The 15324-nt window shown below is 43.7% G+C and overlaps 1 protein-coding gene across 1 annotated transcript in view; it reads right to left on the reverse strand.

Annotated features, from left to right (window-relative positions):
* Window positions 1–1011: 1011 nt before the first annotated feature.
* LOC122660157 (ribulose bisphosphate carboxylase/oxygenase activase, chloroplastic-like) overlaps window positions 1012–15324 on the reverse strand; it is a 76812-nt gene continuing 62499 nt past the window's right edge. The window contains exon 9 of the mRNA XM_043855343.1: window positions 1012–1399. Within this exon, the coding sequence (XP_043711278.1) occupies window positions 1027–1399 (373 nt within the window). The 3' untranslated portion in view covers window positions 1012–1026. The remainder of the gene's footprint in view (window positions 1400–15324) is intronic.

The raw sequence follows: 15324 nt of genomic DNA on the forward strand, positions 1-15324 counted from the left end.
TTGGAGACTCCAATTCGGCTTACTTCCATCATTCTTTGAAAGCCCGCTCCAACTCTAATTCCATTACCATGCTCTTGGGTTCGGATGGCTCCCCCATCACTGATGCCCTCAGCATTAAAAATCGAGTCATCTTCTTTTTCTCCTCTCTTCTGCCCCTCCTCTCTTCTCCTCCCCATCCCCCCTAATCTCATCAATAAATTTGTCCCCTCCTTTTTGGATCTCCTCCAATCCATTCCCTCGTATGATGAAATCCTTAAAGCGGTTCTCTCGCATAAATCCAATTGGGCTCCAGGTCCTGACAGGTTCAGTATGGGATTCTTCTCAGCTAGTTGGAACATCATTAAAGATGATCTCATTAAAGCCATCCACAGCTTCTTCTATAATCCCGGTCAGCTCCCCCGCATTAACCAAACATTCCTTTGCCTCATCCCCAAAATAGAGGGTGCCTCTTCCTTGTCGGACTTTAGGCCTATCTCCCTCTGCAATCTTCTTTACAAATTCATTGCCAAAATTCTGGCTAATCGGCTTCAGTTGGTGATTCCTTCTTTAGTTACCCCAAACCAATCGGCCTTCACCTCTGGTAGAAGCATTGCTGACAATCTCCTGTGTGCGGAGATTGTCCGGGGCTTTGACCACAAATCTATGGTGTCTTGCTGCAGACTTAGTTACAAAACAGAAAGCAGCAGATCCAATAAGGCAAGACATCTTAGTAAGCACCATGGCTTGAAAATGTAACTCGAATAATTGACTCGCTTAACAGCAATGAGATCAAGGGGTCCATCCCAGCTTGGACAGTAGCTGGGCAGTGCAATTCCTGCGCCTGTCTCTGCCATGTGGCATGTACAATTGGAAAAATTGGACCCATTTAATAGTACAGCATGTATTGGTCAGGTTTTAAATTTGGTGCCGTGATTCAATCATATGGCCCACCTTGTGTAATTTCATTCCACATTTTACTCTGTATTTTCAACAACCCAGAATTTTGCAAAGAATGTATTTTTCGCCAATTTTCTTTGCTTCAACCCTTTACAGTAGGAAATCCCAGATTGGACCAAACTTGGAGAATAAGTAAGGGACTGAAAAGCCACTAGAGCTGCACCAAGGTGCAAGTTCAGCAGTTCTGCACCTGTTTGACCTTGCAATAAAATAAAATGAAGTATGATTAACGATGACTTCATATGGCTTTGGAGAAAGTGGTAAATGCTTTGAGCACAACTTCCTGACTAAATTTCTGGATCTAAGGATACAAAAATGTATTAAGTCCCTACAACCCGTGCAAGAAAAAGACAAACCTTGATTAGGAAATGTGTTTACAATGCCTACAACTTCATCCCTGGATATCCCATCCTTCGCGTACATTTTATGGACAATATTTACAATATCTTCATGGGTTGGTAGCCTGCTTCACAAACAATATTTCAGGTAAGGAAGGTTATTGACCAAATAAACAATTTAGAATATCATGAAGGACATAATCGTGCCAAAAATCAGCAGTAAGAGAAGCATGAACATATGAAGAGGAAATTGGATACTTTCTACATATGACCAAATGGACATTTCTCCTTGAATGATAAGAAACTAAAAGGAGCGTACCCAGTGCACGAGGCTCCTACCATTGCAGGGTCTGGGGAGGGTCATAATGTATGCAGCTTTACCCCCGCTTCAAGGAGTGGCTGTTTCCTGACTTGAACTCGCGACCATTAGGTCACAATGGAGCAACCTTACCATTGAGCAGTTGCTAAAGGGCGTACCTAGTGCACGAGGCTGCCGCCACTGAGGGGTCTAGTGTAACGTCCCAAACCCAGGCAGGGTCTTAGGCACCACTCTCACGAGCTCCAACCCAGAAGGTTACAATCTTACATTAGTAGTAATAAATAAATCCCAGACTCGCTTACAACATAGCATAAGCTTTAGATATTAAATAACAGTTCAGTCAAATGTATACACTGGGGGCAATTATCAACAAAGTTCTACAACACCTCACCCACCCAAATGAGACCCTCTTCTCATACCAGTGTTTCTTCACAATCCTATCATTCAGCAGCATAAATACCCAAATCTCTCAATTGTTTTTATAACTTCACAGCAGCTCTCATCAAATCCCATTCTTTTTCTTTGATATCTAACCAGCAAATTACATGAAGAACCGAGAATACTTTTACCTTAATACCTCAGCCCAGGTGCACAGAACTCTAATTCAATCTTCAATTTCTCAAACAACCAACTAATCTCTCAGTTCCTCACTCAATTGGTAAACCCAGGATCAATTTCTTCTTATTTCTCCCATGATTTCAGCTATTAATTGTGAATTCCAGTCCCATTCTAATTCATACCCGAGAGGGTAAGCAAGCCAAGATTGAATCTGGAAGAGAATAGGTAGTATGAAAATAGATAGTTAGATTGTAGAGCTGGAGTCCCACCAGTCTACCAGCTGTAGGAGTCCCACCTGGGTTGCTGAGTCTCACAGCTCTTGTTTCTCATAAGGGTTCTCACAAGAGGAATTTTTTTTTTCTTCAAAATTCTGGGTTGCCTTTGAGAGCAGCCAGGACTTGCATTATATGGAGATGAAAATCTCGAGTACAACACAATGACATTAAGAGACTCTTAGAACCCCTGAACCCCTTTGGAATTCCCCATACATAGAGAACAATTCCTAGACATTTAAACTATCCCCAAGACCTAGAAAACTGTTCCTAGACATAGGAACTACAAATAAGATATAATAACTACTAAGCTAGGAAAACTAAAAGATTAATTAATACTACCTAGGAAAGTAAAACCCACTACATTAATTAACCTAGGAACATATAAAGACAAAATAAGAATACAAAAAGTCTTCTCCAGCAGTTGTTCCAAAATAATGGACTCAAGTGGACCCAAAAAGAACTATATTCAGCAGGGCCAGGTTGGGACAGCAAGGACCTGCCTGCGGCTTGGGTTGGTGCTGGCCTGTAGACCAGTATCTGGACCAGGTTCTGGAAAAGAACCTTTTGAGCCAATTTCTCCATGCATCAATTCTCCCCTTCTAGAAAAAACTCGAACTTGAGTTTTGGTCAAGGAAGAGATCAGCTTGAAGTGATGGAGATCAGACTTCAATCCAAAACAATGCTCTGGCAGCTCTCTGAAGTCGGGGATGTAGTCGTGCAATTGTGGTTCACATTCGCGGTTCGTCAAAACAGTTTGGCAGAAAAATAAAATCAATATTTTCAGTCTCCACCTTTGGTTCAATCTTAGTTACAAAGGAAGTAACCACATATTCTTTAGAAACTATTTCACTATTTTTTTTTTTTTTTTTGGGTTGAATAAAAGAATTCATTACCAAAGGGAGAAAAGAATTACAAGAACCCCCGAGGGAGAACAACAAAACAAAAACATAGCAAGCCAAGCCTCAGCTAAGAGGGGCTGGACCAACAAAAGAGACAGAAGAGAGACCCCAGGAGACAACAATGAGCCTATTCCTTGGGGTGTCAGAACAAGAAGAGGGAGGAGCTAACAAGAACTTTGCTTTAATTTCGAGAGAAATGGAATCCCAAATCTGCTGATAAGACCGAGAGTTGGAGGTCCATTTCTTGATATTACGCTCCATCCAAATATGGTTGAGAGTTGCACAAAAAGCCATATTTCTGACCGTATCAAAAATAGAGGAGCCAGCGAAAGTCATATCAATCCGAATCCTCTCTCTAGAGAAAGGAAGAATTCTTTTAGGGGCAGGGCAGCATTTGATCAAAATGCCTTTCCAATGGCAGCCGATGTAGGGCAGCCAAAAAATAGGTGATCAGAGTCTTCCATTGTTCTAGTAGAGGCAGCATGTGGGGGAGACTGAGATCTGGCGATTGCGAAGGAAGATCTGAGTTGGAAGACAATTGGTGAAGACCCTCCATGCCATGAAGCAATGGCGAGGAATGTGATGCTTGAACCAAAGAAGTTTCCTCCAAGTAACCATTTGGACTTTCTGACGAATGAAGTCCCAGGCTGCTTTAGAGGAGAAGGATCTTGAATTGTTTGACGACCAAGAAACACAATCACCTCTACCTGCAGGTCTTCTGGAGATGGAATGGAGATCATTCCAAATATGGTTAAGCACAGGGGTAGTAGAAGAGGGGGGGAGCCCAACCAGCCTGATCCATTATGTCAGCCACCAAAGAGAGCCTATGGAGGCCGGAAGCATAAATGATTCTACGGGTGACCGAGTGGAGGAGGATCCCCATTGGGTGCCAGTAATCTAGCTAAAGGAAAGAAGAGAGACCATCACCAATCTAAGAGTGAATGACCTGAAGCACCAACTGGTGGGTAGCAAGGATCTTGCGCCAAACCCAAGAAGCATCTGACAATGCTGAGGCAGTCCAAATGGAACCCTGACGAAGGAGGCCCGAGTAAATCCAATCAACCCAGATGCTTTTCTTTTTTGTAACAATCTTCCAGATTAGCTTGATGATGCCAGCGGAGTTCACTTCTTTGATTCTTCTAATACCCAAACCACCTTCCTTTTTAGGGAGACACACAACAGCCCAACTTAGAAGGTGACGAAATCTTGAAGATTTAGTACCCTTCCAAAGAAAGGAAGCCAAGAGGGATTCCAAGGATTTGATAAAAGGTTTGGGGGAGACCATAATTGCCAGACCAATAGATATAAGATGACTCCAAAACCGATTTGATAAAAACCAACCTGCCTGCATAAGAGAAGAGCTTACCTTTCCACAATTGAAGCCTTTTCCGAATAAGATCCAACATCGGGGTGCAATGGTGAGCTAAGAGTCTAGCAGGAATCAAAGGAAGCCCTAAGTATTGGACTAGCAGCTGCCCCTCTTGGAAACCTGATTTCTCTAAGAGAGCAACTTTGTCCAGCTCTGAGACCCCAACGAAGAATAAAGAGAATTAGATGAGTTGATGCGGAGACATGAAAGCTCATGGAAGATCTGGAAAAGAACCTTTTGAGGTAATTTCTCCATGCATCATATTCACTTCTTTCTTTCCTATTCTTCTTCTTCAAATGTTTGTGTGGAATTCTGTGAATACTGGCTCGATCCAAGTGATCACAGCCCAGCCTTTATTTATAATATTGAAATCATATGACAAGAATATAACTAAGTAATTTGGGACTAAAACCCATATTACAACACTCCCCCTCAAGTTGGTGCATACATATCAAACATGCCCAACTTGCTAATTATAGGAAAAAATAACTTAGGACTGATTCCTTTGGTGAGGATATCAGCCAGCTGATTACTAGACTGAATAAATGGGATACAGATTAGCCCTTGTTCCAACTTTTCTTTGATAAAATGCCGGTCAATCTCAACATGTTTGGTACGATCATGTTGAACCGGATCGTGTGCAATGCTGATTGCGGACTTGCTATCACAGTAGAGTCGCATAGGAAGATCAGTAGCCATCCCCAAATCTTGAAGCAGACCCTTGAGCCAAAGAAGTTCACAAATACCCTGGGCCATAGCTCGGAACTCAGCTTCAGCAGTAGATCGAGCTACAACAGCTTGCTTTTTGCTTCTCCAAGTAGTTAGGTTTCCTCCAACAAATGTGCAACACCTGGATGTGGATTTGCTATAATCAGGACAGCCAGCCCAATCTGCATCAGTGTATGCTTCTATCTGGAGGTGGCTATTAGGAGAGAATAAGATTCCTTTACCAGGAGATGACTTAAGGTAACGGAGAATTTTATACACTACTTCCAAGTGAGAAGAGTGAGGATCATACATGTATTGACTGACAAGGCTTACAACAAATGTGATATCCGGCCGAGTATGTGAGAGGTAGATCAATCGGCCAACTAACCTCTAATAACTGCCCTTATCCACCGGGTCACCATCCTTACTCTTCAAATGTGTGTTGGGCTCAAGGGGGGTATCTGCTAGTTTACACCCAAACATCCTGTCTCTTGTAACAAATCTAAGGTATATTTCCTTTGAGAGAGAGAGATCTGCCCTTAGCTGAATAGGCAACCTCAATCCCTAAGAAATACCTTAATCTACCCAATTCCTTGACTTCAAACTCAGTGCCCAAATAAGCCTTCAACTTCTGTATTTTTTGTGCATCACTGCCTGTGATCACTATATCATCAACAGAGACAATCAGCATTGTCACTTGCTGTCCTACATTCTTCACAAACAACGTATAATCAACATTGCTCTGCTTGTACCCATAAGCAATCATAGCCTTATGGAACTGGCCAAACCAAGCCCTAGGTGACTGTTTCAGACCATACAAGGCCTTCTTCAGTTTACATACCTTTCCCTGAGTTTTTGAAGAAGTAAAACCAGGAGGTATCTCCATGTAGACATCTTCTTCTAGATCTCCTTGCAAGAAGGCATTCTTCACATCAAGTTGCTGGAGTTCCCATCCTCGATTCACAGCACAAGAGATAATAACCCGTACAGGGTTCATCTTTGCTACAGGAGCAAAGGTCTTTTGGTAGTCAATACCTTGGGTTTGATTAAACCCTTTTGCAACAAGCCTCGCCTTGTATCTCTCTACTGAGCCATCAGCCTTGTGCTTCACTACAAAGACCCATTTACAACCAACAGGTCTTTTTCTAGGTGGAGGACTCACCAAATCCCAGGTCTGATTTTTTTCAAAGGTATGCATCTCTTCATTCATCGCATCCTTCCATTTCTGTTCGGCTATAGCCTCCTACCAGTTCTCAAGGACGGAAACAAAGGATAAAGAAGCTATGAAGGCATGGAAAGCAGGAGTTAGTGAGTTATATGACACAAAGCTGGAAATAGGATGCAATGAACAACTTCTCTTTGATTTCCGAATAGCAATGGGTAAATTAAGACTGGGATCAATAGGGGGCTTACAAGAAATCTGACTAGGAGCAAGACTCGGAGCAAGAGCAGATGCCGATTGAGTAGGATCAGTGGTGGTGGTCTCTTTGTATAGAGGGCCATCCATAGGAAAATCAGTTCCCCGAGTGTACAGAATTTTTTCTTGTTGTAGCTGTCCCACTTCTTGTTCTTGACTAGTAACCCCTTCTTCAAATTCAACAGAGGTATCCTCTATAGTAGGTATTTCAAAGTCTAGAGGAGCAATCAGCGGGACCTCTTCACCACTTATAATCTCCCCCTGCAGAGGTTCCGGCTGTTTAAAGTAAGCTTCAGACTCCCAGAACACTACATCCATAGTGACAAACGCTTTCTGGGTAGGAGGATGATAACATTTCTATCCTTTCTGGGTAGCAGAATAACCAAGAAATATGCATCGCAGTCCCTTGGGATCAAATTTTCCCTGTACACGATGATTCCTGGCAAACACGACACAGCCAAAGACTGTGGGAGACACAACAAAGGTTGATTTCCCACAGAGCACATCCAAGGGGCACCGACCATCCAAAACACGGGAGGAAGCCGATTGATAAGATATGTAGCTGTAAGAACAACATCAACCCAAAAGCAAGGAGGAACAGCCATAGTGAACATAAGAGAATGAGCAACCTCCAGAAGATGGCGGTTCTTGCGTTCAGCCACCCCATTTTGAGCAGGAATGTCAACGCAAGAGGTTTGGTGAATGATCCCATGGCTGTCCAAATAAGACCGAAAGGCACCGTCCATGTACTCCTTTCCATTATCGGACCTGAGAATCTTGACCGTGGCATCGAACTGTGTCTCGACCATCTAATGAAATAAAGTGAAACATGTAAAGACGTCACTCTTACTATGCATCAAATATACCCAAGTTGTCTGACTAAAACAATCAATGAAAGTGACAAACCACCGAAATCCAGAGCTAGACACACAACGGGCAGGGCCCCATACATCAACATATATCAAACCAAAAGGATGCAAGTTTCTATTGTCAGAAATGGGAAAAATACTTCGAGTTTACTTTGCCAAAGTGCAAGCATCACAAGAAAAATTATGTTTATTACATCTCTTCTCACCAAACTAGGAAATAAAGTAGACAAAACGCTAAACGGTGGATGGCCCAAATGACGATGCCAATTATTTAATTCAAAGAGTGCAGAATCAAAATCAAAAGATGCAAGCTGAGATGTCAAATCTGCCTGGGAACTGTCAAGCACGTACAGACCACCAACCACCTTACCACATGCAATCGTACTGTTCGTTTCCAAGTCCTGAAATAAACAATGGGTTGGAAAAAATGCTACTTTGCAGTTTAAATCCTTAGTTATGCTACTAATGGAAAGCAAATTAGTAGTAAACTTCGGAACATATAACACATATAAAAGGGTACGAGATGAAGAACACTGCACGGATCCCTTTCCCGAGGTAGGAGAAAGAGACCCATCAGTAACTCGAACCTTACTATGACCAGATAAAGGAAAATATGTGGAATAAAAAGAGGAAGAACCGGTCATATGGTCGGTTGCCCCTGAGTCAATTACTCAAGAATCAGGCATGACCGAGGTGCAATTCCCACCAAATCAAATACCTGTGGAAGAAGGTGTATTGGGATTAGTAGGCAAAGATAGAGCCGAGGCAGCCGCGGAAGGAAATACAGATGTCGAAGAAAGATGAGTCCAAACGAGTCACCATATCCCGCACATTTTGCAAATCCTCCATAACCTGTGACAGAGAATGGTCAGGCTGATCCTCAGTACTTGCCTGATGAGCACGGGTATTATTGGACCAATTGGAACCATCCCTACCACAGCCGCAAGTGTCTACAGCGCAACCATGACGTTTCCAACAGCGGTCCTTCGTATGCCATTCATTCCCACAGTAATCGCATTTAATGGGAGGCCGATCACCAGATGACCGATCAGTGCTAGCAGAACGGGAAGACCCCCCACGGGCAGACTATGACCCAGAAATAAGAGTAGATCTCTCCTGAGTAACTAGGTGAACCATGGCTGTTTGTCGACTGTCCTCAGCCGAAAGGATCGCATAGGCCTGTTCAAGAGTTGGGAGAGGTTCCCAATTCAAAATATTTGACCGAATATGATCAAACTCAATATTCAGCCCTGCCAAGAAATCAAATACGCGTAAAACATCTTCCCACTTGGTAGGCCGTGGCATCAACATCAGTGGTGGCAGTGAAGGTGCCCAGAAAATCCAACTGTTGCCACATCGTACACATGGTATTGTAATATAGAGAAAGTGTTAACTCCATCTGTTTGGTAAAATGAATTTTTTGACAAAGTTCATAGCATTGGGCAACATTCCCAACTTGAGAATAGGTATCTTTGCCTGTCTTCCATATTTTCTCGTAGCCGAGTCAAGAAGAAGATACCGCTCAGCAATGTCTTGGTCCATGGAATTAACCAAATATGGCATGACCAAGAAATTAAAATTCATCCAACGATCCTGTGTAGAACCAGTCTCTGTAGGCCTGACCGTGACACCCGTGATGTAGCCAAACAAGCCACGGGAACCAATCGCAAATAAATAGGAACGAGACCATATAAGATAATTGCTTTCCTTCAACTTGATGGTGTTCACAGGAAACGGAATAAAATCACGTTGCGACGAACCATCAGATCCAAAAGAAGCAGAGGTGATCTCCGAAGCGTCAAGCATGGTGGCTGGAAAAAATCGTAAAACTCAAAAAACAAGGCCTCAAAAATAATTAAATCATACAGAGGAAAAAAAGGACCCTTGGCGGGAGTCAACTCACCACCAAGGGTGGGAAAAAAATAACGGCAAGGTGAGGGAGATCCTCTCGCATCAAAGAAAGGAAGGCGAGAGGTGGGGGGGCTGGCAGTGGAGGCGGAAGAAGGGGGGTGGCCCTGGGAGGGCTGGCGGTAGTAGCGGAAGGGGTGGGAGGGCCGGCAGAGGTGGCGGAGGGTGGCTTGTGGTGGCGGAGGGCTGGCGGTGGTGGCTGGCCTTTGGGCAGAAACACGAAGGAGAAGAGAGAGAAAAAAAGAAAACAGGAAAAAAATTTTAATTCCCATATCCCCGGAATATTGTTGGCTCTGATGCCATGTGGAATTCCGTGAATACTAGCTTGATCCAAGTGATCGCAGCCCAGCCTTTATTTATAATATTGAAATCATATGACAAGAATATAACTAAGCAATATGGGACTAAAACCCATATTACAACAGTTTGATTCAGCAACTTCAAACCATGAATTTCTCATTGTCCCAGTACACACAGTTCATTTCTTAACATGGCTTGAATCCTCTATTCAGCAAGAATAGAACACCAGCAGCCTTTAACTCAATTCTCTTTTAAACTAGAACTTCAGCTCTTCAACATCCAATTTCATATTCCACATGGTGAAGTAACTCCTCAAGAACTCAAATCAGATTTTCATTCTAGCTCTTCATCTTCATTTTCATTTCCTTGAACCTAGATGCAAGCTCTCAATTTTCTTTCTTCAAATTCTGAAACCAGCAAAACACCCTTCCTCCAATTCCATATTCCTTTCATATTATATGATTCAGCCTCCAAAAACATCAATCTCTCATTAATTTCTACCATCTTCTTCTTCTTTTCTCTGTTTGAAACTCAGCAGTCTCCATTTCAGTTTCCATCGTCTCCTCTTCTTTTCCTTCTTCTTCTTTCTTCCTTATCTTCTCTTGTCTCAGCACTTCAGTAAACCCAGCAAGCTTAGACTGACTTAACCGAATGAACCTTTGCTCAATTAGAAAACCTACTTAGTCTAAATGCTAATCTAATGACTAACCCAATTTAGGATTTAATTGTTTTTGATTAACCAAGCAACTAATTGGTAAATAGACCAAGTTAACCTAATTAGCATAACTAACTCCCTTTCCTTCTTAGGACAGCTTATCCTTGCATGTGCTATGTGGCTGGTCTCTCCATTCCACCTCCTAGTAACCATACTAAGTGGCTGGCCCAGCCCTTGCCACTAGCTTCAAAGCCAGCAGCACCTTAGGCCACCACCACCTTGACAGGCCATATGGCTGGTCTCCCATTGCCACATCCTCCATACATAATCTACCTCCTACTTGTCTAAACATGTGGCTGGTTAAGCCTTGCCACCTCCACTTCTCCCATGCACATGGTGGCTGCCTCTATAGCCACCATGTGGTCCTATAGTAACTTGCCACCTCTAGGATCCCATTAGCACTAATCAGCCCAATTAACAATGATTGATGCTAATTAATATGACTACAACTAATCACGCCACCACCTACTTCACTATTCACATAGGACATAGCTATATATATACATACCATAGTATATAAAAATATATAACCTTAGTGTATTATAATGTAATCAAATCTTATAATATGTAGGGGTTACATGGAAAATAGTAGAATAATATGCCTTACATTATACTGATATAAATATCATGTTTCTCAATATAAAATATATAAACTGATAAAAACAGAAATAATTTTATTAAAATAATTCACATTCCCATACCATTGACCATGATTGAAATTACGATGATACCACTGCTCATTTAAATTATTAAAATAATAACAAGATCATATAATATAACATTAAATAGCGGTAAAGCAGACCCACTGTAATGCAAATATTATTAAAATATTTACAAAGACATTAAAATAATCAAGGACATCTAATATAATAATAAAGGGTGTTACATCTAGGGAGGGTCATAATGTATGCAGTCTTACCCCTGCTTTCACAAAGAGCTGTTTCCAGACTCAAACCCATGACCACTTTCTGTTTTTTTTTGTTAACCCGAATATTATCTGAGACCTGGGCCAGCCCCTAAAGCTTTATTAAATCCAGAAATAATCAAAGAATACAAGGGGGGGACATTCCACCTTACCCCTACCCACGGAACTCAGCCATACTAGGCCTCACAACAAAAGACCATGCCCCACCCAATAAATATGAGGGAACACATAGAATCCATCTCCTCAGCATAGGCACCCCAGCCTTGTCCTCCCGTAGGATACCCTGAATCGCACCCCTGGGCAGACCGTCCTGCTGAAAAGTATTAGAGGATCCAGAATCGCAAGCGAGATTTGCCAACTAATCAGCCGCCCTGTTGCTTTCACGATAAGCAAAGGACACATAAGCCCGGGTGGATGAGATGAGGTCCAAGACTTCCTGAAACCAATACCAACCCTTCCAAAGGTTACACCTCTTGTGGTTAACCACTTCGACAATGGCAGCAGAGTCTGAGTTAACCACTAGATCAAGGAAACCTAGTTCCTGGCAAAGATGCAAACCATCACTCAGAGCCCAGCTATCGAGTTGGTGCAAACACCATAAAAGTTACCAAAGGCCGCCAGAGCCACACCATTCGAGTCCCTAATGATCCCTCCACCACCTCAACAGCCAGAATTACCCGTACACACCCCATCCACATTAAGCTTTACAGTGGCGAACGGAGGACACCAATACACCGGAACAGGCCGAGCTGGCTTGGAAGCTGGAGCCACAAGGCCAAACACTGTAGTATTAGGGTTTCCCTAGAGGACTCCTTCCGACCCACCTTGGTTGGCAAGGGGGTCTCTTTCACCCAGACTTTAATGCGCTCAACTATTGTCATGGCAGTACGCCTGGCTTCCCCATGCCTTCTGTTGTTTCTCTCCTTCCACAACTCCCAAACTATCGAAGAGGGTAGGATTCCAGTGATATAGGCACTAAAGCTGTTCCAGCTAGCTGAATCCTTCCAGAGAGTAATTCGGCCTTTGACATCCTGTGAGGGAATAGAAACGACATAACAAATGCGAGTGAAATAGCCCCACACCTTGGAAGCTGTACCGCCAGAGATCAGGCAATGATCAGTAGTCTCTCTCCTTGGACTCCCACAGCAGCTACATTTAGAAGCCAAAGGGATGCCAACCACCATCAAAGAGTCATCAGTAGGGATTCTCCCATTGAGGAGCTGCCACGAAAAAAAGGCCACCTTCAGCGGCACCGACTGGTTCCAGATCCACTTAGCATAAGATACTACAGCGGAGCCATCCCGCACAACATTCCAAGCTGATCTAGTTGTGAAAGGACCATCACTAGAAGGGGCCCAAACTAACACAACTTCTCTGGCAGCAAGGGTAAAGTTACCCTGAGTAATGCTGTCTCTAATCACGACTGAATCAATGTGATTAAGAATGTCTTGCCTCCAAGTGCCATCCTCCTTCAAAGCATCCTTGACACACTACGTATCAACCAGAAGACCGTTATCAACACAGTCAAGCAGGGTCCCACCCCAGTCCAGTTATCAAGCAGAAGGAAATATTGCCAGAGCCAAGCAACCATCTAGAATTTTCCATCAACAACCCCTTGTAAGCCAGAGTGTTATGCCAGGATTTGGATCCAACCACAATCGGCCCAGCTAGAGCCACATGTAGCTTTTTGAAGAACTTAGCCCTGAAGTAGTCGCTCCAAAGGGAGCGATCAGAGAAAACTCGCCAAAGTCCCTTAAGCCCAAGTGAGAGGTCAACATCCTCCAGAAGCCTAGTCCCCAAGCCCCCTTCATCAATCGGCCTGCAAACCTTCCTCCAACACACCCAGTGCCTGCATTTTCCCCATTCCGAACTTCCCCAAAGGAAATCAGCAAGAATCCCATATAACCTCCTAATGACTGCCTTAGGTGGGTCCAGCGTTGAGAGAACATGAATGGGGATCGAAGAGAGAACATGTTTTAGCAGCGTAATCCATCCCCCTGAGGATAGGAGCCGGCCCTTCCAACCTGCAACCTTGTTTCTTATTTTATCAACTAGATCATCAAAGAAACAAATCCTGAGCCTTCCTGAGTGGAGCAGGGCCCCTAGATAGGTGATTGGTAGAGACTTCCTGGTGAAACCAGTAATCACCTCTACCATACGGGCTCTAGCCAATGACATCTTGTCGCCCAACACAAAGCAGCTTTTCTACCTATTAACCAGCTGCCCTGAAAAGCCTTCATATCTGCCAATGAACCCCATTATTTGTTTAAGCAAGCTCTTCAAACCCCTGGTGAAGATAATGGTGTCGTCTGCAAAGAGGCAGTGAGAGATCCCAGGGCAACCTCTCGGGAGCCTGAAAAAAGACGCATGCCCCTCCACAAAAAGCCTTTTGATGCCCCTGCTAAGCACCTCCTCTGCCAGAATAAAAAGTGCAGGAGATGGGGGATTCCCCTGCCTCACTCCCCTAGAAGACTTAAAGAAGCCAGATATGTTGCCACCCAACACAATTGAGAATCAACAATTCTCCACAGTCTTCCTGATCAAAGTAATCCAAGCCTCATAAAAACCGAACTTGGAGAAGACTAACCAAAGGAACTTCCATTCCAAGCGGTCATAAGCCTTCACCATGTCCAACTTGAGAATCACATTGCCCCCCTGGTCTTCTTGTTCAAGTCTAGAGCAACCTCTTAGACAATGGATATGTTGTCATGAATACACCTGCCCTGCACAAAAGCGCCTTGCTCCTCTATCACTAAGGATGGGAGCATCCCCGCAAGCCTAGACACAATGATCTTGGCAATACTTTTGTAAGAAAAGTTTCAAAGGCTAATAGGCCGGAGATCAGACATTACCTTAGGGTTGTCCTTCTTAGGAATGAGCACCAGATTGGCCGAGGTGAAGCTTCTAGGGAGGTCACCACCCTCAAAGAAGTCCTTTACCGCTGCCCAGACATCATTAAACACCACCTCCCAGCATGTCGTAAAGAAGTACCCCGAGAACCCATCAGGGTCAGGCGCACTGTCACAAGATAAGGCAAAGACCGCCTCCTTCACCTCCTCTAAAGAGGGAACTAATAGGAGAGAAGAATTCTCAGAATCAGTTACCACCTTGGGAATCAGAGATAGAAGCTCCTCATAAACTAAACAGCCCTGGGTAGCAAATATTCCAGAAAAATGGCGCACCGCCTCAGCCTGCACCCCCTCAGGGTCAGAGATCCATTCTCCATCCCCTCCTTTAATTCTTTGCACACTGGCCTGTCGTCTTCTAAGGTTGACCATAGAACGGAAGAACCTCGTGTTGTGATCCCCCTCTTTTAACCAAGTGACTCTGGACTTTTGCTTCCAGAATATTTCCTCCTGTAGCAACACCCCTTGCAATATATTCCTGGCTCCCACTAAAGCCTCTCTGGACTCATCAGTGGCGCAATGGTCAAAGTCCACCTCCGCCCTGCTGACCGAATCCTCTGCATCCCTAAACTTTTGATGTAGATTGCCAAAAGCCTCCTTGTTCCACTTCCGAAGCGCACAATGAAGACCTTTCAACTTCAGAAACAACACAACGAGGGGCGAGCCAAACACCGGTTCTTCCCACTGACCTTTAATAAAACCAAGAAACCCTGGGTGCAACAACCACATCTGCTGAAACTTAAAGGCTGAAAAGGAGAGGTAGTAAGCAACAGAGAACGATAGCCAAATAGGCGTATGATCAGAGTAGGTCCGATTAAAATGGGTGACCTCACACCTGGGAAAAGCACCAATCCATGCGGCGTTCACCAAAAACCGGTCCAA

The sequence above is a fragment of the Telopea speciosissima genome, chromosome 4 (assembly GCF_018873765.1).
Source record: "Telopea speciosissima isolate NSW1024214 ecotype Mountain lineage chromosome 4, Tspe_v1, whole genome shotgun sequence".
In the NCBI taxonomy this organism is placed as follows: Eukaryota; Viridiplantae; Streptophyta; class Magnoliopsida; order Proteales; family Proteaceae; genus Telopea; species Telopea speciosissima.